The sequence below is a fragment of the Podarcis gaigeae genome (assembly GCF_964106915.1).
Source record: "Podarcis gaigeae genome assembly, chromosome: 3".
NCBI lineage: Eukaryota > Metazoa > Chordata > Lepidosauria > Squamata > Lacertidae > Podarcis > Podarcis gaigeae.
Window position 1 is genome coordinate 37,444,561 of NC_139680.1, and position 24,812 is coordinate 37,469,372.

Consider the following 24,812-nt stretch of genomic DNA (forward strand, 5'->3'; position numbering starts at 1 on the left):
TTCAGGGTGGCAGGAGAGGATATATTGTTTATTAATATCCTTCCTAACTTGCGCTAGCAAGTTCCTTTACTTAGCAGAGTTTACATTCCCCTTTAATGCAGAAAACTAGCTGCAAACGCATGTGAGTTTCTTAAGACAATATGCAATTCCATCTGGCTTGTCCAGATTGAAATGTGTTCTAATATTTTCCTGGTAAGACCCCTTGAATCCCTCCTAAAAGAATAAAGACACCACAGTCACGATCAGGCAGAGCACAGTGTGATACCTGAAGGCAGGCTTTAGGTTTAAAGTTACAAGATTATACTAACAGGTTTATGCTATAAGGAAGATGACCTGGGGGACTGCTTGGCTGGCAGCCAGCAGTTCATTCCAGGAAGTTCATAGGAAGAAAAGAAGATGGAAAAGAGAGAGTGGCAGCATGCCTTGGCCTTTTACCAGGTCTGGAAAGGAAGGTCACATGCAAGGAAGGATGCTCCAAGCCAGGAGGAACAGGAAGTTTCGACTGGCCGGAGAACCAAACATTCCCTTGCATGTCCACTCTAGCAAAACAAGGAATGGTGTATTTGACTGCTCCCAGTGGATTACACCCCACACTTTAGAGATTTATATCTGGCACCTTTTCAGATGCCTGGAATTGGCTTTTAGAGTAGATAGTGTGAATGCACCACTGGAAATCCCTTTTATTTGCTTACCAAACATTCATCCGTAACCACAGTTCATGCTAATTACAGTTCCCGTTGACTTTCAAATGGATACATGACGACCCTCATCTGAAGAAATCATGCATCAACCCATTAAAATTAATGGTACCTGTCAGGGTTTCAGGGACAGAGAGCGAGGGGGAGGGGTCCCAGGGTGACGAGGAAGAGGACGACGATGACCCGAGGTTGTCAGTGAGTCCGTCAAGTGAATCCGAGGATTCCCAAAAGGGAGCCCTCCTGGTCAGGCCAAGGGGCAGTAGAGAGGGAAGCAGTCAGAAGCAGGGGAACGAAGAGGGAATCCCCAGTGGGGGTTGGAGATCGGGACCGGCCTCTCCGTCGGAACGGAGTGAAGGGGGTGGAGTTACCAGTGTGTCAGAAGGAGCAGAACAGGGAGCAGAGAGGGGAAGGAGTTCGGAGCAGAACGTCCTGCCGGAAGGGGAGGAGTGTAGTACCGAGAGTAGCGTAACGGTCGAAAGGAAGGTCAGAGGCAACGTACGCGCGCCAAGTTCAAATGTGGAGGCGCGCGGAAATGAGGAGAGCCCTGAGGAGGAGCCTGGTCCCAAAGCACGAAGGAGGGGGGAGCAGGCGTCAGAAGACTCAGCCTCGGGGGAGTCCCGAAGGGAGGGAGCACAGGGGGGCAGGAAGACCCTGCGGAAAAGGAAGGAGAGGAAAAGGCGGAGCAAAACTACACCATATGGGACAGGGAGCTGTTAGCCATTCACGCAGCTTTCAAAGCGTGGCGACACTTCCTCATAGGAGCCAAGCACACAGTACAGGTCCGCACGGATCACAAGAACCTAGAGTATTGGCGCACGGCGAAGCTCCAAAGCCAGAGACACATGCGCTGGGCGGAATTCTTCGCGGATTTCGACTTTCGGATAGAGTACATCCCAGGAGATTCCAACGTTATAGCCGATGCGCTATCCAGGAAACCGCAATATCTCGATGAAGCAGCGCCAGTAGCAGCCAAGCACATTTTCGCACCGCAGGCGTGGTCGTGCGCTGCCATCGCAGTAGATCTGGACGCGGTGCGACGCGCGTTGCAAGTGGATCAGTTCGCACAGTCCAAAATGGAGGAGTTGCGCAGAGGTGTGCAGAGTGGAGAAGAGTTCCAACTGCGCGACGGACTGCTAACTCGCAAAGGTGCCCTCTACGTGCCAAGCGACGAGCTTCGCGCAAAGGTTCTGCAGCAGTTGCACGACGCCCCTAGTGCTGGCCACTTCGGTAAGGAGAAGACAATAGAACTGGTGGCAAGGGACTTTTGGTGGCCCCGGATGCGCGGAGAGGTAACAGATTACGTCGCCAGGTGTGACACTTGTCAGAGGTTCAAGCCAGTACACCAGAAGCCAGCGGGGCTGTTGGAACCGCTGGAAACGCCACAGCAACCGTGGGAGAGGGTAGCCCTGGACTTCGTTACTGACCTGCCCAGCTCCAGAGGGAAGACGGCGGTACTGGTGGTTGTGGACCTGTTCACCAAGATGGCGCACTTCATTCCGTGCGCAAAGGTGGCGACGGCGGAGCAGACTGCCAAACTCTTCATTGATCACGTGTTCAAGGTGCATGGGCTGCCGCAGTCCATCCTGTCCGACAGGGGGCGCCAGTTTGTTTCCAATTTTTGGCAGAAGCTTTTAGGTATCCTGAACGTCAAGATCAACCTTACGTCGGCGAGACATCCACAGACCAACGGCCAAGCTGAGAGGGTCAACGCGATCATGCAGCAGTACCTGAGATGTTACGCCAATCAGCGACCCGCAGCTTGGGTGGACTACCTGCCGATGGCAGAGTTTGCCTATAACAACACGAAGCACGCGTCCACGGGGGTGACGCCGTTCTTCGCGAACAACGGTCGTCATCCCAGAACCTTCCCGGGGTTCGGGGCACCGAGAGAGGGGGTGCCGCAAGAAGCCGACCAGTTTGCAGCGGAGCTGCAGGAGGTGCACGAAGAGTTGCGGAGACATTTGGAGCTGGCCAAGCAAGCATATAAGGTGCAGGCAGACAAAAACAGGAGAGCGGGGGAGGAGATCCAGGTGGGGGACTGGGTGTGGTTAGCCGCCCAAGCCATGCCAGCCAAGTCGTTGGCCAAGAAGAAGCTAGGGCACAGGCAGTTAGGGCCGTACCAAGTGGAGGCTAAGATCAACCCTGTAGCCTTTCGACTAGCCCTCCCCGAAGGTTCCAGAGTGCATCCGGTATTTCATAGGTCGGTGCTCACCCCCTACAAGGCACCGCACAGGTTTCAGGAGTCTGAAACAGTCCCGCAACTACACACTAAGTCACAGGAGAGGGAGAGGGCGCCTAGGGCCGAACCACTCAACGAGGTCACAGAAATCCTGGACTCGAGATGGGGGGAAGAGGGGGTAGAATACTTTCTAGCTACAGAGGGCACTCCAGCCAGTGCCAACGGTTGGGTGCCGGGCTACGCTTTAGACGAACCTCTTCTAAAAGACGAGTTCCATGCCCTTTTCCCGCATAGACCCATGCCAGCCGAGTACTTTGATGACTGGCTCTTTACGCCCACACTCTCAGGCAGTACTTTCCGGGGTTTTTCTTCAGCCGAGGAGAGAACGCCAGAATCTAGCCCGCCCAGGGGATCGTGCTCAGGGGTGGACACAGAAACCTCCTATTGGTGGGACGAGCAACCAGAGGAGGACTGGCGCAGGAAATGGCTGACGGGACCTTGGCCGGCAGCACCAGACGAGGTACCAATGGAAGAGGGAGAAGAGAACACTTTGGGTCAAGAACCCGAATTCGAACACTCATACACCGAACTGCAAGCAGAGGATATGGAGGTACACAACCTGTATCCTGCATCCACCTCCGAAGAGCTGCAGCTCCTACAACCTGCACCCGATGGGCGGGAGGGGGGAAGGGGGGGCTTCGAGGGGGGGATGGATGTCAGGGTTTCAGGGACAGAGAGCGAGGGGGAGGGGTCCCAGGGTGACGAGGAAGAGGACGACGATGACCCGAGGTTGTCAGTGAGTCCGTCAAGTGAATCCGAGGATTCCCAAAAGGGAGCCCTCCTGGTCAGGCCAAGGGGCAGTAGAGAGGGAAGCAGTCAGAAGCAGGGGAACGAAGAGGGAATCCCCAGTGGGGGTTGGAGATCGGGACCGGCCTCTCCGTCGGAACGGAGTGAAGGGGGTGGAGTTACCAGTGTGTCAGAAGGAGCAGAACAGGGAGCAGAGAGGGGAAGGAGTTCGGAGCAGAACGTCCTGCCGGAAGGGGAGGAGTGTAGTACCGAGAGTAGCGTAACGGTCGAAAGGAAGGTCAGAGGCAACGTACGCGCGCCAAGTTCAAATGTGGAGGCGCGCGGAAATGAGGAGAGCCCTGAGGAGGAGCCTGGTCCCAAAGCACGAAGGAGGGGGGAGCAGGCGTCAGAAGACTCAGCCTCGGGGGAGTCCCGAAGGGAGGGAGCACAGGGGGGCAGGAAGACCCTGCGGAAAAGGAAGGAGAGGAAAAGGTGGAGCAGTACAAGCCTCTTAAGCTGGTGCAGGGGCGGGACTGACTCAGAGGGGACTTCAAACATCTAAGGGTAACAGATGCTGAGCCACGAAGCCTGGACGTAACGACAACAATGTTCTTCAATAAAACCTTTTGTATATAACTTGGACTGGATTTTGGTCTCTTGTGAGCTGGGACCTCGGGTGGCTCTGACAGTACCTAAGTTAATCTTAAGCACCAACTTGTCATATTCATTTCAGTGCAGCCCGAGTACAACAAACCTGTTCTAGATTGGAGCCTTCTAATAAATTTGCCAAAAAGCTAGAATAATATCTGATGTTCATTGGGGAAGCAATAACTAATTTATTTAGTATAAGGACTAGGAAACAGCTCAAGACAGGGTTGCTTGTTTACTATTCAGATGTCGCACACAACTGCATCATATTTTTCCATGGTATTTTCAGTGTTCCATCAAACAAACAAACAAACAAACAAACAAACATTTATTGTCACTACACTGCCTGTGTGCAGTGAAATTAAATGAGCCCCCCCCCCCCATTCACTCAGTCTTATTCACGCTCTGTGTGCTTGTCGGAAGTCAATTGCACCACTATTTTTTTCTATTCAGCAGCCCAACAGCCCACAGATAACATCTATAAAAATCATAGTCTGTTCTATTTTTTTATAGTTCTCACCTTGTTAAACTTGTACTGGGAGTTTTCCTGCATAAACAGCAATGAAATAGATGTGGCCTTAATTTTCAGCTTTTACATTCAAAAACTCATTATTTAATCTGATAAAAGTGCAATCCTAGGCTTGGGGAAGGTAAACAGGGAACCAGGCAGAGGGCCTTCTCAGTAGTGGCCCTGTGGAACGCCCTCCCACCAGATGTCAAAGAGAACAACAACTACCAGACTTTTAGAAGACATCTGAAGGCAGCCCTGTTTAGGGAAGCTTTTAATGTTTGATGTATTACAGTATTTTAATTTTTTTTTTGGAAGCCGGCCAGAGTGGCTGGGGAAGCCCAGAAAGATGGGCGGGGTATAAATTATTATTATTATTATTATTATTATTATTATTATTATTATTATTATTATTTCCGTGCGCCGCTCCGGTTCGCCAGAAGCGGCTTAGTCATACTGGCCACTTGACCACTTGTACGCTGGCTCCTTCGGCAAGTAAAGCGAGATGAGCACCGCAACCCCAGAGTCGTCTGCGACTGGACCTAATGGTCAGGGGTTCCCTTTACCTTATGCTTGCCCTGCCTTCTCAGAAACAAATTCCAATGTATTCAGAGGGGCTAAATCAAAGATTATCCCAACTGGTTATTGATCAGAATAAATAAATCTACACCAAATATTATGCATATACAGGATTGCTGCCCAAATGAACTATTGTTGGTGAAAGCTCATACCTGATAATCTAGCTAGTCTCCAAGATACCAAAGTGCATTGACTTTTTGTTGCTAAAAGAACTAATCCAGCTACTCTCCTGGGATTTATTCTCAAGTAATTATTTCCTCTCCTGCTGCAAATAAGAAAAGCGCACCACAAATTTTGGTAAAGCTCCAAAAGCAATCATTTAAGAGATCTGTACTTCTGAGGAATTATTCACTTGTGAAAGGAAATAGTCTGCCCAGCCTAATGAAATGTATCTCAATAGACTATTTAATAGGCTAAGCTCATGGGTGTTGCTAGACAAAATCCAAAGAAATACGCTTTGGCCACCAGATGGAGCCAATATTGTGCCACGGGAAGATAACCAAGTCTTGGAGAAACGTATTTGTTTTCCTTGTTCAGAATGGTAAATTTCAAAAGGGCCAAAGAGGACCTGAAACAAAAAATTTCCTAACCTGATATTCTTTGATTATATATTTGCATTTAAATTTCTGATTAGTTTCAAGGCTTATGGAAGTTTCCCTAAGTTTATAAAGAAATGGTCACACATGGGAAAAATGCATTTTGCCTTACCAGGCTGCATGAAAAGAAATAGCATAATACATATTCACAATGGGGGTTTGCAACAAAATATTGAAGTTTGCAGTGTTCCTAGCGGGGTGTAAAGTACCTTTTTTTTTTACCCAGTTCAAACATAAAACAGGCCTCCACCACCACCACCAAAACTACAATTATGAGAGGAAGACTTACCTATTCACTTATTCCATACCATGAATAATTTTGTACATTACTATCATGTTGCCTCTTACTTGCCTCTTCATGTGCACCATGGCAAGAAAGATCAGCACAGGCTAATGATGTGCCAGTGATCAAGATACATATCACAGAGAAAGGCAGCTTCGCATTTTCTAGTCACAGGTGAGAAACACAACTTCAGCAAAAGAAAGTGTTCTGGCTTCTGAACAAGCAAGGATACAAACCATGGTTTCATAGCCTGGCATTAACCATAGTTTCCTGATGCAGACATAACAGGAAACGTGGGCTCCTGATTTGCTTCCCTGCTCACACACGAAGGGGTGGGTGAAGTGGCTGTGTGCAGGTGCAAAAAGCTCTTTCACATCCGAGCTTCTTAAAGAGCGCTTGTGATGAACTGCTGAATGTGGCCAGGACCTTAGATCCCTCAAAATAAATATGAGGGTCATTCAAAATGCGCCTTGGTATGTCAGTCTTTGGGTTTCAATGGTGCTTGCTAAATGTCTGCCTAATCAGTGCCTTTTCAGCTTCTTTCTTCCCTTCCCTGCCACAGAGCAGATCTGCCTCTTCTGCAGCTGTTGACCAACTGGCTCTCTAAAGTCAGGACTAGAAAGCCAAGGATGCAAAAATTAGGAAAATTCCAAAAACGTCCAGCCATGACTATAATCAGAAAACAGGTAAATAAGACCATGAAGTGTTTGGGGGGGGGTTGTTGTCAAAATAGAACATTGTTTGAACTGGGGGAATCTCAAGGATTTGAAATTTCCCTGACAGAACCCTGCAAACACTGTCTTTTTTCTTTTTTCACAAAGTGAAACCTTGGTGCAACTTGCCCCTCCTGACATTTTAAAATCAGTAATGTGATGATATCATTGAACTGGAAGTACTGGAATTAGACGTAAACTGTAGAATGATGTAGCAAATGGGCATGGTGGGTTTAGAAAGGCTTGGTCCACAATTGCTGTTTTTGAGGAGAGAGAAAGGTTGGCAACAGAACTCACATTATGGTCTGTCAGAACCTCTTCTCCAAAAAGAAAAAGACTGAAAGGTGATCACACAGTCTGAAGGATCGTCTGTCGAACCCAGATATTTTCCTGTGTTAAACAAACAAACACCACTTTGAATCCTTCTTGATGATTGGTCATGCCAGCTGGGGCAGGTGGGAATCCAAAATCCTTCGGAAGGCCTCCGGTTTTCCATCCCTATCGTATTTTTCTTTTGTTCAAGTGCACATTCGGCCTACCTTTTCCATGACGAGGCGAGCAAGCTTTATTGGGTTGGCTATACATTTCACTGCAGATACTGCTCCGGAGGCTAGATTTTTTCCATCCATGATAATGGCATCCATTTCCACTTCACCCTTCTCATTTAACACAGAGCCACGACCTAACAATCAAATGGGGGGGGGGGGATACATTAAGTATTACTACTATATGAGGGAAACAACTATAAGAGCATAAGTAGATGGGGAATAATGGAGCACTGTACTGAGTGATAGTTTCTCATGTTCTGACTTTGAGAGCCTCCTCACAGAGAGGCATCTGGCACCTTCATTTTGCAGTTTTCATCATAAACTGAAGATGAACCTCTTTACCCTGAGCTTTGACAACTCATATATATTTTAAGACTCACCCAATTCTCTTGACTGTCACTTTATTCTCAACACTAGGTTTTTTTAAAAGGTTGTTGTAACCCACCCTGGGACATCATGGTGAAGGGTGTGTAAGAAATCTAAGAACAACAACAATAATTTGGAATCTTTAAATATACAGTCCACAAATTTCTAGCATAGCCTGAACAGTCCTGAAGGTTCAGAACTTGAGTCAAATGAAACGAAGGTGAACAATTGTGGATTCTTAAAACACACTAAAAATGTAGGTTACAATAAAGCAGATTTTTGTTGCCACCTACCTACCAACCATGAATTCTCTCCTACAAGGTGCTGAAATAAATAATGTCACTATAGTCCATGGTATACGTGCAGCTATAGCAAAGCCTCACAAATGCAAAAGCTTTCCATTTTTGCTTTATTTAAATTAAGCCATCAGCCTGAGTTCCTAAACTGCAGTGCTAAGTTAGAGTGTGTGTATATATATCCTGTCAATCTAGCAGTTCGAAAGCACGTCAAAGTGCAAGTAGATAAATAGGTACCACTACAGCGGGAAGGTAAACGGCGTTTCCGTGTGCTGGTCTGGTTCGCCAGAAGCGGCTTAGTCATGCTGGCCACATGACCCAGAAGCTGTACGCCGGCTCCCTCGGCCAATAAAGCGAGATGAGCACCGCAACCCCAGAGTTGGCCACGACTGGACCTAATGGTCAGGGGTCCCTTTACCTTTAAGCTATATATCAAATGCAGTAGTTGACCCTTAGGGTCCCTTCCAACTCTATGATGCGGTGGTTTAGGATGATTTGGTGCAATGGTGCTGCCCAAGGAAGAAATTCCAAATGATACCCTGTGCCTGCATTTTAAGAAAAAGGGGTGTTTGCTGCCCTTTAATGACCCTAAAAATCTCCACCTGACATGAGCGCCCCCCTTTATTTATTTATTTAATTTGCATACCGCCCTTCATCCGTAATCTTGGGGTGATTGACAGCATAAAAACAAAAGATAAAAACACATAATACATAATAAATAAGTAAGACTGGCTCTGTCTTATTGTTTCCTAATTGCCCTGTTTGCAAGTGAGATGCAGAGTGTTTTCTAGAACACTGTGACTCACTTGCAGGTTTCTAAGGGTAATCAGAAAGGATAACACCCTTTTGGCGCATTTTCCAAGAGCAATGGACAAAGTAGCCATTCCTCAACCCCTCCATGCTCTACTAATGTTGTCAATGTGTTCCTGCAGCATCACATTCACCCAACATGACCGTAGGACTGCTTTGTCCTTTATGAAGATAACAGCTGCATGGTATGTTTCAACTCCGATCTTTTCTGCACAGCTCATTTTCTCCATATATTTTATGAGCCTTAACACATGTAAATATGAGTGACTACAGAACTAGATACCTTGTACATCGGGGGTAGCCAAAATTTAACAACCTGGTTGCTTGGCTAGCACAACTACAGGCCCACATACTGGCTATTTCACCCGCAAAAGCACCAGTGGAAATACGAAGTACTTTTACTAACAAGGTACCAAAATACTGAATATTTCTGAATAAAGAGGAAGTATTCTCAAACAAAAGCTTTGCTAATTTTAGAATGGAAGGATCTTGCAAAAAAAGAGAGAGAGAGTCTTACACAAATGCTACATTTTTATAAGCTTGCTAAATGTCAAAGTTGTCATCGACTGATGATAACTCAGATTATCTCAGAAAGGTTATCAGGGATTTGTGATGGCTTAATAGCAGCTCTTCATAGTCAACATCATCCATCCCCCTCTCCTACAAAAATTGGGGAGAGGGGTTGCTTTTGACTTATGTGCAATAATGACTGCAATCCTAAACCACATAAGTAATTCATCTAGTTCTGGTTCTCAAAGAATAAAGCAGTCTCACTTCAAAATGGCACAATTCGTTCACAAAGTTGAATACATTGGTCTGGACTCTCCCAGCCTTCTTTATTTACTTACATCTTAAGTAACCAAATTGCTCTGGGAAACAGGTCACAGTACAAGTGCCACAGAGCTGGAGGCCGCGCAGACAGTTGAGTGGTCAGTTGTGGTGTCACTCAGCTCTTCCATACCTCCAGCTCTGTGGCACTTGTACTGTGGCCTGGCACTGATCTCTTGTCTGTTGTTGTTGTTGTTTAGTCGTTTAGTTGTGTCCGACTCTTCGTGACCCCATGGATCAGAGCACGCCAGGCATTCCTGTCCTCCACTGCCTCCCGAAGTTTGGTCAAACTCATGCTGGTAGCTTCAAGAACATTGTCCAACCATCTCATCCTCTGTCGTCCCCTTTTCCTTGTGCCCTCAATCTTTCCCAACATCAGGGTCTTTTCCAGGGAGTCTTCTCTTCTCATGAGGTGGCCAAAGTATTGGAGCATCAGCTTCATGATCTGTCCTTCCAGTGAGCTGATTTCCTGAAGAATGGATAGGTTTGATCTTCTTGCAGTCCATGGGACTCTCAAGAGTCTCCTCCAGCACCATAATTCAAAAGCATCAATTCTTCGGTGATCAGCCCTCTCTTGTCTGTAACTTTGGTTAATAGGCAGCAGAGAGTGGAAAGGGATACCGACAACAAAAAACCCTTCCCCACAATGAATGAGGTTCTCTAAGCCAGTGTTTCCCAACCTTGTGCCTCCAGATGTTTTTGGCCTACAACTCCCATCATCCCTAGCTAGCAAGACCAGTGGTCAGGGATGATGGGAGTTGTAGGCCAAAAACATCTGGAGGCACAAGGTTGGGAAACACTGCTCTAAGCCATGTTTTGAGAATCACTGGCACATAAATACCTTTTCCTCTCATAAAAAGCAAAGGGAGCCACACTGATCCATAAAGAAAATTCCAGTTAAGCTGTTTAATACCATGCTGCTGGTTTACCAAGTCAAGCCAGTGGAATTGTCAATGTAAAAATGAGAAGAATCCATAAAGAGGAGTTATCCTGCCAAAATTGTATCTGTTTTATCATGCTGGATACATTGAATTTAAAATATTTCCTGCTGTTTACCAAACTTCATTCAGGCAGAAAGAATGAAATGGTATTCTCAACTTGAAACGTGGACTAAGTACAATACATTTCCCTTTAGACCTGATGCTTATTAATTTATTCATTTCCTAAAGCTATTGCATCTTATTGTTATTATTTAATTTATTAATCTCCTTTTACATGTGTCTCAAGGTGATTTGCAACCATACCATGAAAACAGATAAAAATAGTTTTAAAACAGTACCAAAAATTGAAGATGGGTTTAAGTAAGAATACAAAATGAACACCTACGGCAGGGACCTTTTCATCCAGATGAAAAAGATTGTTGAAACAAAAAGGGCTTGTTTGCAGAAAGTACACATAGTGAGCAACCTGCTGCATCTCACCAGTGATACTGCCCTTCATGCAAACATATCCCCAAATGGTTCACACTGAGAAATTACAATAAAATACAATTTCATAATTAATCCCCAAGCATACCCCCACAATTAAAATAAAAAAGCACTTTGCAAATTCTCTTCAAAACCAGCCAAATGGGTGACTCACTTCCAGTGTTTAAAATATAACTCCCTCTTTCATCTGATCTAAAAATGTCGTTTTATTTAAAAAGCCAGGGAGAATAAAAATGTCTGGAACTGGCTCCTAAAAGGCAACAATTCCCAGGAGAGGGAATTCCATAACTGATGATAAAGCCCTGCTCCATCACGCACAGGCACAACTTCTGTTATTTATATTTAAGACAACCGTTTGCTGCCCTGAGGTGCTTGAAGTATAAAATCTGAAACAGATAAACAGCAGAGAAAGGGGAGGCAGTGATGAAAAGAGAAGCAGTACATGGTTGTTTCAGTTATCTGTGCTAGGGCTTAGTTAGAAGCTGAGTTCCATTGGGACAATGGAGCTAGGCCGCAGGCCGTGGGAGAGCACAGAAAGATCACAAAAATTACCTGCATTAAAATGAGGATCCTCTTCCATGACTACCACAGCTTCTTCCACTGCATCTAATGCACTCCCTCCATGTTTAAGGATACCATAACCTTTCAGCGCTGCTCTGGTGACACCAGAACGACATCCGTCTTCTCTATCTTTAAAGATGCGGCCAGCTCCACCATGAACCACGATTACTGGCTTCATGTTGTTTCCTGGATAGAAATGCAGAATTGTTACTCGGTCAGAAGAACTAACATCCCTTACAAAACAAAGTCAAAGCATACTGCCTGCAAGCTTCCTTTAATTCCACGTCTCAGCTGTGGAAATGGGATGAGCTATTGCCTAGATCTCATTCACGAAGCGACCACATAGCTCGCAGGACATCTCCTGACCCTGAAAATTCTGTCAAGAGTTGTGCAATGCTGACATTTTCAGCATGTGAGGAATTCTTTATCTAGAATCTTCCTACCAGCTGAGGGTTCAAAGTGCAGTCTTACTCCTGTTAAGTTTAAATGGTCTTTTATTACTGATTAAAAGAGGAAGGAAAACACACAATATTTCATGAGGAGAGAGTATGACACAGGCTTAGCCAACACAGCATGTTTTCCAAGTAATCAAATCACTTCATATGCTGCCTCAATAATTCTAGCTCACATTGTTTTCTTTAAAAGGTCGCCACCTGATTAGAGAAATCTTACAGGGCAAGCCTAACCAAGTCTGCTCAGAGCTAAGTCCTACTGAGGGCAAAAGGGTTTACTCTCAGGTAAGTGAGTACAGAATTGCAGCTTTAATATATTAGTTGTGTGCCATGCTGTTATTTTAGAGAGGTGCCAGAACTCATCATGAATGCCTCCCTTGTTCTCTTAGAATGGCAATGACACCTACCTGAGAGGTGCCGGAACTGAGTTCCGGTTAGTTTCAGCTGAAAAGAAGCCCTGGCTGTATGAATTTTAACTGATTACATCTGCATATATTTGCATGTACATAAAATATTTATTTTGCAGAGATAAGAAAGCACTCTCTCTTTGTTTTCAGATACCACATAAATCTGTTGTAGCAGACACCATCTTGTGAGAAGCACCTTTTAAAGGAAGGGAACAGACTCATCTATAATGATGCCTGCCATGTACAGTTATTAAAAAGGAACATTTAATAATTAACATTAAGGGAGAGGAAACATCTGTGTCCTGGTTAGGTGGGCTACATTTTAGTCAATCAAAAGGCCTTTAATCAATAAATCTGATTAATTAATTAATCAGTATCCTAATTATTATTCTCATGGAAAGTATGAGGGAGATGCGTGTGCTCCCAAAACATTTGGGAACATCACGGGGAGTGATGCTCTACCATTGCTGTTTTGCAAATGCCAGCAGTATGACTGGTGACTGGCACCTCTCCTTTACACTAATTTATCATATCAAAGACCCATGGTGAATTAGTATATCTGCAGGCTGCTGTGTGAAGCTCAGAGCAGCTTGTCTATCCATGGGTAAGCTTTCATAACCCTGTGTCTTCATTCTGCAATGTCTGTGCCTATCAAACTCGCATGGCATGAGAAATCCCAATTTAGCTCTGCAGAATTACAATACTTGGTGAAAAGAATGGAAACATGTATGTTTCCAGGGTGTAAACCAGGACACACATCATATTATTCAAAATCAGAAGGCTACTTTCAACGGTATGATTTTCATCAGTGCAATTGATGCTGTAACTCTAGTGCTGAAAACTGTAGCTGAATATTTTTACAAAAACATCTACTGAATATCTAGGCATGGGCACAAAAGGGGATGGAGTGCTTTGGTATACCATTGTCTGCCTCAGAAAAAGCTCTTCCTGTGTGAATTTATGTTACAGGAATGAGATACAGGCACACAACCTTGAGGGAAAATCCATAATGAAGTAAGCAGAGTTAAACCGATCCTTTCTTTGGAAGTTGGGGGTGGTATGTGTACTCAAAAAAATTATTTAGGCAAATAAGTAAATCTGCATCCATTAAATATTTCCCATCAATTCATATTTAAAATGTTATATTTGATCCTTCAGGGGTATTTTCTTGGCATGGCTGGCTACTGTATATTCCATACCAAGAGAAACAGATCTTATTTCTGAGAAAAGATATTATTTATTTAGACTTTGAAGGGGACTCTGCCACCAGTGCCAATACAAGTCGATTTTAGAATTATGGCCAACATCAGTTTATTTGTAATCTTTGGGAACTTGTCAAAAAATGTGTCACATACAAAATATGTATAAAGTTGTTTGTTTTTAATGACATGTAATGCATAGGCACCCGGGACACGGGTGGCGCTGTGGGTAAAACCTCAGCGCCTAGGACTTGCTGATCGCATGGTCGGCGGTTCGAATCCCCGTGGCGGGGTGCGCTCCAGTCGTTCAGTCCCAGCGCCTGCCAACCTAGCAGTTCGAAAGCACCCCCGGGTGCAAGTAGATAAATAGGGACCGCTTACTAGTGGGAAGGTAAACGGTGTTTCCGTGTGCTGCGCTAGCTCGCCAGATGCAGCTTGTCACGCTGGCCACGTGACCCGGAAGTGTCTTCGGACAGCGCTGGCCCCCGGCCTCTTAAGTGAGATGGGCGCACAACCCTAGAGTCGGACACGACTGGCCCGTATGGGCAGGGGTACCTTTACCTTTACCTTTAATGCATAGGCACATATGACAGGTGTGGATGACCAGGGCTGCCTCCAGATTATCAGTGTTTTGTGTGAGGGAGTCAATAACATACTGTAAAGCTGAGTTTGTGCAATTAAAGTGGAGCAAAGTGCTCTATTGTTGCAACAACAACAATACTTTTTGCTGTTAGGAAAGAGATGGGGAAATACACTAAATGCTGTTGGATAAAAAACTGGTTAATGCAAATACGTCAAACCACGGCACAAGCAAATCAGGATGAATGCTCATAGCTCTATAGCCTCCCCACAAGCACACAGTAAAGACTGGTCATAGTATGACATCTGTGTAAGCTTTCTGCCAGCAAATCAGGGTGGATTCTCAATAAACAGATCACATTGAAGAACCCTACACAGCCACAGAACTCATCAGGGAAATGGGCAGTGTAGCAAGCCTTGCTGAAAGCCTTTAAACAACAGGCAATGTAGACCTAAACAGGCCTTTTTAAAAGTGCCCAATGAGTCTTACTCCCTAGTAAGAATGGGATTGCAACCAAAGGGTAGTATTCAAGTAAGTCCTGCTCACAGCAGACCCACTGACAGGGCTGGCCCAATATATTTTGGCACCTGAGACTAACAACACAATCCTTCACCACATACACACACACACCAGTTGAAATGAGAGGGGAGAGTATAAATCAGCTTTAGGGTGAGAGGGAAAGGTGAAGATTTTATGGGGGAAGTGAAGATTAGCAATGGAATGAGTGGAGGAGGCTGTGGAGGAAGAGGAGGAAGGAACAACAGAGGCCAGCCCTGCCCACTGAAATGAATGAACCTAAATTAATTATGTCTATGAGTGTCAATGGGCCTACTCTGAGGAGAGTTAGCATTGGAAACCACTCATAATAATGGTGTATTTCCCTGTGGAGTCATTGCACAGAGGAAAGGGGATATTGCAAGATGTGCATTATTTCCTCCCTAAGCTGCAAGCACAACATGATGCCGAAATCAGAACACCTGAGAAATTTTGGTCAGGCCAGGGCTAGGAAAGAAGCAAAAAAAAAAAAGAGGTAATATAGTGTTGTACATCGGGTTAAGTACTTAATGCGTTCCGGAGGTCCGTTCTTAACCTGAAGCACCACTTTAGCTAACGGGGCCTCCTGCTGCTGCTGCGCCACCAGAGCACGATTTCTGTTCTCATCCTGAAGCAAAGTTCTTAACCCGAGGTAATATTTCTGGGTTAGCGGAGTCTGTAACCTGAAGCATATGTAACCTGAGGTACCACTGTACTATGGTGCCCAGATCAAGGGAAGTAATAATCCCACTCTATTCTGTGTGCCCTACAATTTAAGAAGGATGTTGACAAGCTAGAACATGCATAGAGGAGGGTGACCAAGATGATCAGGGGTCTGGAAAACAAGCCTTATGAGTAACAGTTGAGGGAGCGGGGTATGTTTAGCCTGGCAGAGGAGATATGATAGCCACCTTCAAATATCTGAAGGGCTGTCAAGTGGAAGATGGAGCAAGCTTCTTTTCTCCTGCTCCAGAAGCGAGGATCTAAACCGATGGCTTCAAGTTACAAGAAAGGAGATTCTGACTAAACACCTGGAAGAACTTTCTGACAGTAAGAGCTGTTCGACAATTGAATGGTCTCCTTTGGGAGGTGGTGCACTCTGCTTCCTTGGAGGTTTTTAAAGCATAGGTCAGACAGCCCGTCTGTCATGGATGATCGAGTTGAAATTCCTGCATTGCAGGGGGTTGGACTGGATGACCCTTGAGGTCCCTTCCAACTCTGCAATTCCTTCAAAGCCCTCCCATTGGCGAAGGGTTTTTGCTAGGCCACCTGTGACGCCTCCCTTATTCACACTTACTGTCTGACTCTGGGAACGTGTGGATTCCCCCAGTAGCTAGCAAGCTGGAGGGAAGCCAGCAAAGGGAGGAAAGCTCCCACCCATACACTCATTCATCCATTCTCCCGGCCTGTTGCAAGCCGTCCTCTCCCAGAGGTTTACTCACGGGTGCTTGCTTTCCCCGACTGCCCTTCAAAACCATCACCCTAGCATTTAAAATCGTTAAAAGCAGAGCACGGAGGAAGCCAAGAGCGGCTGCAAATAATATTACTCTTACAGTTAAATGTGTGTTTCCAGAGCTCCACGGAGGGTGGGTGGGTAGGTAGGAGGGGTGATCACATGGCGAGGACAACTCCCCTTTCGCACCCTTGCCCTTAGAAAAGAGAGCCGCCTCGTTTTGCCTCCGTTTCAATGGGTTTGAAGCGAAGCTGCCCTCAACTGGAATGGCCGCTGCTGCCTTCAGGTCCGCCCCTCGCGAAAATGGCCGACCCATCCCATCCGATTCAACGTAACTGAAGCAAAATGACCGCCAGCTGTAAAGATGGTCGGTGCGCATCTCTCTATCTCTCTGTGTGCACAGAAGGGAGGTGTTCGCTTTTATCTCGCACTTTGGTTTCTCCCTCCTCCTCCTCCCCTTCCTCCTCCTCTCCACAAAGTGAGAATGCTGAAGCAGCAGGAGGCAGAGGTGGTTAGTTCAAAGCTGACTGCATCTCACTGAACGGGATTTTGGCAGCCCAGGACAGCAAGAAAGAAAACCCAATAGATCCTAGCAGAAATATTCGCAGATCATAGGGAGGATTTTAACATGCAGGCAGCCTGCTCTTGTTCGCATAACCAATTTCTGGAGATATTCGTCCTCTACCCTATTCACCGCCCCCTATCATGTACAGTGGGACGCGGGTGGCGCTGTGGGTTAAACCACAGAGCCTTGGATTTGCTGATCAGAAGGTCGGCAGTTCGAATCCCCGCAACGGGGTGAGTGCCCGTTGCTCGGTCCCAGCTTCTGCCAACTTTGCAGTTCAAAAGCACAAAGTGCAAGTAGATAAATAGGTACCTCTCCGGCGGGAAGGTAAACGGCATTTCCATGTGCTGCTCTGGTTTGCCAGAAGCTGCTTAGTCATGCTGGCCACATGACCTGGAAGCTGTACGCCGGCTCCCTCGGCCAATAAAGCGAGATAAGCGCCACAACTCCAGAGTTGGTCACGACTGGACCTAGCGGTCAGGGGTCCCTTTACCTATCATATACAGTATTTTAAAGTATCTTTACTGTTAGATACTTAATTTCTTTTTCTGTAGCTATACTACTGTTTCAGGGCTATTTTCAACCCTTAATTTGAAGTAGCAGTTTTGACTGCCCAGTTTTAGCCTTTGAACACCTAAGGAATAATTAAGGTGTGTCACTGACCCATGAGGATGTGCACAATGCCTATTCTAAAAATTACCAGCCTAGCCCAGCCCTACCCCACACAGTTGTGAATTTGGCCATGGGTTTCTTTGTGAGAGCAAACTTGGGCGTTAATAAATTCCAGATATAATCATGAGATTAGCATGCAATGAATTTACAAGATAACATTTTATTTTATGAGGTTTCAAATGCCAGTGGCATACTGAATCAGCCATTAGTCCTATGCTTGGTTATTTGGCAGCAAGTCCCATTGAATTATTCAGGATTTACATCTAAGCAAACATGGGGGGGGGGGGTGGAGGAAGTAAACATTACAAATAACTGAACAAATAGTGAGTAGACTTGGAGTCTGAAGACCTTGTATTCCAGATCTACCACACTGTGCATCTGTGGATGAAACCTGTATCCAGGCAGTGTCTTTCCACCCACTGCTTAAACCGGGGGTAGGGAAATTGGATCATAAGAAGAACCTGTTGGATCAGAAGAATAGCCTTTGTAGTCCTATAGCCCCCTGTTCTCACAGTGGCCAGCTAAGTGCTTGCAAAATGCTCCTCACCCCCGAAAACAGGAAGAAAGGTGTGTTTTGGAACTTCAGGATGCATTTGCGTGGGGATAAAGGAATGGAGGAGATTTCCTGCAACTCTACCTTTGTTGTAATAATAATAATAATAATAATAATAATAATAATAATAATAATAATAATAATAATTTATTTATACCCTGCCCATCTGGCTGGGTTTCCCCAGCCACTCTGGGTGGCTTCCAACAAACCATTAAAATACAATAACCTATTAAACATTAAAAGCTTCCCTAAACAGGCCTGCCTTCAGATGTCTTCTAAAAGTTTGGTAGTTATTTTTCTCTTTGACATCTGGAGGGAGGGCGTTCCACAGGGCGGGTGCCACTACCGAGAAGGCCCTCTGCCTGGTTCCCTGTAACTTGGCTTCTCGCAGCGAAGAAACCGCCAGAAGGCCCTTGGCGCTGGACCTCAGTGTCCAGGCAACTTTCTCCCCCTTACACAATGGGGAAGGAAGAAAAAAATGAGTCTTGCAAGCAAGTGCACCACTCGGGAATAGTCTCCTTTGTTGCCTTCGCTTGCAAAACGCTCCTTTCTCCCTCCCATCCATGTCACGGTGTCAATTCCCATGAAAGGATTTTAATAAGTGAGTGGGATACACATTTGTCAATCATGTGACATCGTAATGAAACCAAGTGATTGAAAGTTTGGCCCATGAGAAGGGAGAGAACGTTTCCCACTCCTTTAAAAGGCAGTCCTTGACATCATGCTTTTTGGGAGGTGGAGAAGAAATTGGAGATTAATAGTGCTGTCCTATGCATGTCTAATTAGAAGTAAGCCCCATGTATTCAGTGGGACTTTCTCCCAAGTAGAAATGCTAAAGAATCAGTGAATTTGTAGAAATAAAGTTTTAATGGGGCAATTTCACAAATCATATCTCCTTGAATTATAGGGTCTGTTCTTTAAATTATTCGTTGAATCACTGTTTTTCTCCAGTGATAGTTATAACCATAGGAAGCCCAAGTCTTTTCCATCTGGGAAGTGCAGACACACTTGCAAAGTTTGGAAGCCTGTCCTTTGCTATCTGGATGGACAGAAGTGTCACACTTTGACGAAGTTTAATATAGTCTAAAAAAAGAGATGTCTTGCCCTCAAAATTTTACAAAAGGAACAGGAAAATAAAGTACAGTGAAGAAGGTGCCCTGAAGATTCCCACCACTCTCCTTACACAAAATGCACCACTACTTGGTGGACCTTTAAAAAAAAGGTCAGAAGAAACACAATACTAAGTGGCACTGACATGTTAGATCCAGGCTGAATGACATGACCCTTTTTCAGAATAAAATGAAACTCTGAATTACAGAAGTTTGCCAGGAAGGTAACAAAGTCATCATTTTAGAATGACCTAGAAATGTAGACAACGATACAAAAGTAAAAGAGCACGAGAGAGAACCTCAGCTTTATTAGAGTAGATGTAAGAATTTCCCCCTTATTTGAAATAAAAATGTAGCTTTGCTGGGCATCTGCACCATAGTATTTTTAAATGTGCTAATTTGTTGAGAAACATGATTTGCCACTGAGAAAGTTTAAAATGATATATGATATATATACCGGTATATACAGTCTTTAACGAACTATTTAATGAGTGAAACCTACATCTTGTATAAGCTCCACCAATTAAGTCCTAAACAAAAGTAGCAAACAGCAAGCAAAAAGCCTATCCAGCAAAACCATCCTAATTTACCTGCATCTTAATGCATATGCCCGGAACTAAACAAGAGTTACAATGGTGTGAGCCATTTTCACCAGTGTTACCACAGAGAAATAACTGTGACTGCCATGGTGGATAATATCAGAGAGGAATGCCATACTATGCCATACTATTTTAGGAGAAGCTGTTCTGTAGCTGCGACACCTCCCATTTCAGAGTGGGGGGCACTGTCCTTAGTTGGTACATTGAGGTCACCCTGCCTGCCCCACCGCTGGCCCATGAGGCCACTGTGGTAACTGCCAGTTCCAGAGTCTGGCCTGAGCTTTTGGGTGAGGTGTCTCCTCCTCAAATTTACCATCCCAGGCAACTGCCCAGTTTGCCTTCCTGTTGTTGGGTGTGGTAGAGGCATGGAAGCAGGGAGCATCAGATTGGTTCAGCTGCTCCCCTCTCCCTCTCAGTAACCAGCAGCAACATGCAGTGCTGTTGAGAAGCCAGGTAAGCAACACTCTGCTGCCTCATCAACCGCTACTGAAATTTAATCCTTGGAAAGCACAGAGAGGAAAGGAAAAGGATTCCCAGGACAATTGCTTGAATAGTGCATTTAATCCCCATGGCTGTAGCTCAATGAAAATCACACACTATGCAAGCTTGCCCACCATGGCAACTTTTTTCTTTACAGTAGCCCTTGGGCCTGGTGTATACTATACAGGGCAGAATGATGTGACTGTCTCAGGCAGAAGATGGGTGAAGAATGGTGGCAAGGTGTGGATGGACAAAGCCATTTGTGACACTTAAGCCTGATGCCTTCAGGTGTCCTGATGCCATTGCTGAAGTAAAATTCAATTTTTATTTTATTTTATTTTTTGCATGAGGCAGCAAAATGTTTTGGGCCTGGCTGGTGTCCACAGAAACTGCGCTAATTTAGGTCTCTTGTCATTTTTGTCTTTTTAGTCATGGAGTACAATAGAAATCATATTTATGGGGAATGTTTTTGTTAACTTCCAAGAACTTTTTCATTACCAAAAAGCCCCCACAACCTCCTCCACTCAACAATCCTAAAACATTCTGTGTTCCTGAAAATAAAATGATGGTACTCAGGACAAAACAACCACAGTGAAGCTTGAAAGCTTGGACTACAGGGTCTCTGCGGCTGCTTTCTTAACAGAATATGAGATCAATCTTGTTTTAACAATGAGTAACTTTCTTACCCATTAAAAATAGATCACAGTGTTGTGAGCTCAGGGGAAGAATCTGCTAAAGATTTTGTGTGTGGTGCTGTGCGACTTGCTGCTGTCTTGTTACAATATGTGCCCAAAATTGAATAAGAAATCAGAATTGCATTGCTCCACATAGTCTTTTAAGGTAGAATTTGATTTGCACAATACTCCACTGACCTCTTCAGCATTTTATAATATAAATGAGCTTATCTATTTTCTGTCTCTGGTTTATGAGAAGGGCAAAAAAAATCAGATTGACAGCCACCCCAGATAATAGCACAGCACCCTTTTGTATTTCATACTGCTGCAATATTCTAATTCAGTTTAAGCTCCTTGTTTCTTCCTGGAAATAACTTGATTTTGACATGGAAAATAGTGCAAACTCAGCTTGTATTCATTAGGGACAGGCCATTCTATATTCAGTCAGCAGGTTTGGGGGGATTCACAGGCTGCTGATAGACTTGCCTTGTTATAAGAAGAATGTGTAATTAGCACCTTTTGGTCACTGGGCTGAAAGTTAGTTTATAATCCGGGAATTCAGCCGTGATCAGGTTTGGCACTGCGATAATCAGTGGGGGCAACATAACCGTGTGTGTAATAACACAGCAGCCTTGTAATTATTTTTCAGAGCACCTGATCCATTTTTAAAATTCAATTAAGAAAAAGAAATCACATTGAAGGCAATTGACATTATCTTTCCCACAGGCTCATTATACCAACTCCTTTTAAGCTATTCATCTTGAAAATATATTCCCACTTGCCTACACATACGATTATCTGAGTAATCTGGATTTCCCTCTTACTCCAAACCATTGGGGGAAGTGAGGCTATGCTGGGTTCCCCCCTTTAAATTGATACTTCAAGGATATAGGTTTGAATTTATGTAGTATGGGTTCTGCTTAGATTTCCAGAGACTTCAAGTAACCCACAATCAAATATTATTTTATGGTGTGTGAAATCTTAAGGTGTAAATCACATACCTGTGTGCACTTCATCCACCTCTCTCTCTAAAAGATATTAAATGGAGGCAAAGTTCATAATATTTGAGGTACACCTCAAATATTATGAACTTTGCCTCCATTTAATATGTTTTAGTGTTCACTCATTTATTTCCCTAGAACTGTTATAAGTGGGGCTGTTTGAGTCATGCTGTCCCTCACACTTACGGACCAGAGGCCTTCCTGTAAAGGTAAGCACTGCATAGTTATGGAATCTTCAGCAAAGAGACACTTCACAAGCTTCCTACGCAAATACTCATGGGAAGGTGTTAAGGAGGACATAACGTATTTAAGAATAGAACTTGCTGAGCATGTCTTCATTTTGAACAAAGAATAGGTGGTTCAATTAGTTCAGGGTTAAGTCTAAAATCAGGATAATTAATGTTTTTCTTGGTTGCATAATAACAGTGAATCCAGTATAATATAAACAGTTAACCTGATTCCCAATATGTCCTTGGCTTATTTCACTTTGATATTCATAGTGATGCCTGAGTTTAAGGCACTCCTTCCTTGTCATTCAACTATACAGTGGTGCCCCGCAAGACGAATGCCTCGTAAAACGAAAAACACGCAAGACGAAAGGGTTTTTCGGTTTTTGCGTCGCTTCGCAAGACGAATTTCCCTATGGGCTTGCTTCGCAAGACGAAAACGTCTTGCGAGTTTGTTCGCTTTTTTCCTAAAGCCTCTTGAAGAGGCGCAGTTGCGACGGACCGTGCTTCGCAAGACGAAAAACATCGCAAGACGAAAAGACTCGCGGAACGAATTATTTTCGTCTTGCGCGGCACCACTGTAGAAGGGATGGGGAAACCCGTGGGCCTCCAGATGTCATTGAGCTGCAACTCCCAATTGGCCTGGACAATGGTCAGGGGTTTTGGAAGCTGTAGTTCAGCAGCAGAGGAGGGCCACAGGTTTCCCATTTCTGATTCATAGCTTTGTGTGGTCGTATGATATGACTCCCCCTTCATGGATCACTGCCTTGCCGTGGCGAAGGATCCCTTATGAATACACAGTGGAAGTGAGGAACAGGTTTAAGGATTTAGATTTGCTGGACAGAGTGCCTGAAGAACTATGGGTGGAGGCTCGCAACATTATACAGGAGGCAGCAACAAAAACCATCCCAATGAAAGGAAATGCAAGAAAGCAAAGTGGCTGTCCAATGAGGCCTTACAAATAGCGGGGGAGAGAAGGCAAGCAAAATGTGGGGGAGATAGAGAAAGATACAGGAAATTGAATGCAGATTTCCAAAAAATAGCAAGGAGAGATAAGAAGGCCTTCTTAAACGAGCAATGCAAAGAAATAGAGGAAAACAACAGAATGGGAAGAACCAGAGATCTGTTCAAGAAAATTGGAGATATGAAAGGAACATTTCGTTCAAAGATTGCCATAATAAAGGACAAAAGTGGTAAGGACCTAACAGAAGCAGAAGACATCAAGAAGAGGTGGCAAGAATACACAGAGGAATTATACCAGAAAGATATGGATATCTCGCAAACCCCAGGTAGTGGGGTTGCTGACCTTGAGCCAGACATCCTGGAGAGTGAAGTCAAATGGGCCTTAAAAAGCACTGCAAATAACAAGGCCAGTGGAAGTGATGGTATTCCAGCTGAACTATTTAAAATTTTAAAAGATGATGCTGTTAAGGTGCTACACTCAATATGCCAGCAAGTTTGGAAAACTCAGCAGTGGCCAGAGGATTGGAGAAGATCAGTCTACATCCCAATCCCAAAGAAGGGCAGTGCCAAAGAATGCTCCAACTACCGCACAATTGCACTCATTTCACACGCTAGCAAGGTTATGCTTAAAATTCTACAAGAAAGGCTCAAGCAGTATGTGGACCGAGAACTCCCAGAAGTGCAAGCTGGATTTAGAAGAGGCAGAGGAACCAGAGACCAAATTGCAAACATGTGCTGGATTATGGAGAAAGTTAGAGAGTTCCAGAAAGACATCTACTTCTGCTTCATTGACTATGCAAAAGCCTTTGACTGTGTCGACCACAGCAAACTATGGCAAGCTCTTAAAGAAATGGGAGTGCCTGATCACCTCATCTGTCTCCTGAGAAATCTCTATGTGGGACAAGAAGCTACAGTTAGAACTGGATATGGAACAACTGATTGGTTCAAAATTGGGAAAGGAGTACGACAAGGCTGTATATTGTCTCCCTGCTTATTTAACTTATATGCAGAATTCATCATGCGAAAGGCTGGGCTGGATGAATCCCAAGCCGGAATTAAGATTGCCGGAAGAAATATCAACAACCTCAGATATGCAGATGACACAACCTTGATGGCAGAAAGTGAGGAGGAATTAAAGAACCTTTTATTGAGGGTGAAAGAGGAGAACGCAAAATATGGTCTGAAGCTCAACATCAAAAAAATGAAGATCATGGCCACTGGTCCCATCACCTCCTGGCAAATAGAAGGAGAAGAAATGGAGGCAGTGAGAGATTTTACTTTCTTGGGCTCCATGATCACTGCAGATGGTGACAGCAGCCACGAAATTAAGAGATGCCTGCTTCTTGGGAGGAAAGCAATGACAAACCTTGACAGCATCTTAAAAAGTAGAGACATCACCTTGCCAACAAAGGTCCGCATAGTAAAAGCTATGGTTTTCCCAGTAGTGATGTATGGAAGTGAGAGCTGGACCATAAAGAAGGCAGATCGCCGAAGAATTGATGCTTTTGAATTATGGTG

General features: G+C 44.7%; 1 protein-coding gene across 8 annotated transcripts in view; it reads right to left on the bottom strand.

Annotated features, from left to right (window-relative positions):
• The window catches only part of ASRGL1 (asparaginase and isoaspartyl peptidase 1), a 69,106-nt gene that overhangs the window by 13,692 nt on the left and 30,602 nt on the right, over positions 1–24,812 (bottom strand). For 5 of the 8 annotated variants that reach the window (XM_083730645.1, XM_083730650.1, XM_083730652.1 and 2 more), the window contains 2 exons: positions 11,818–12,012; positions 7,530–7,672 (listed from right to left, as the gene is read on the bottom strand). In XM_083730645.1, the coding sequence (XP_083586771.1) occupies positions 7,530–7,672; positions 11,818–12,012 (338 nt within the window). Of the gene's footprint in view, positions 1–7,529; positions 7,673–11,817; positions 12,013–12,084; positions 12,183–16,440; positions 16,676–24,812 lie in introns of those variants that run through there. The other 3 variants (XM_083730649.1, XM_083730648.1, XM_083730651.1) reach the window with 3 other exon arrangements.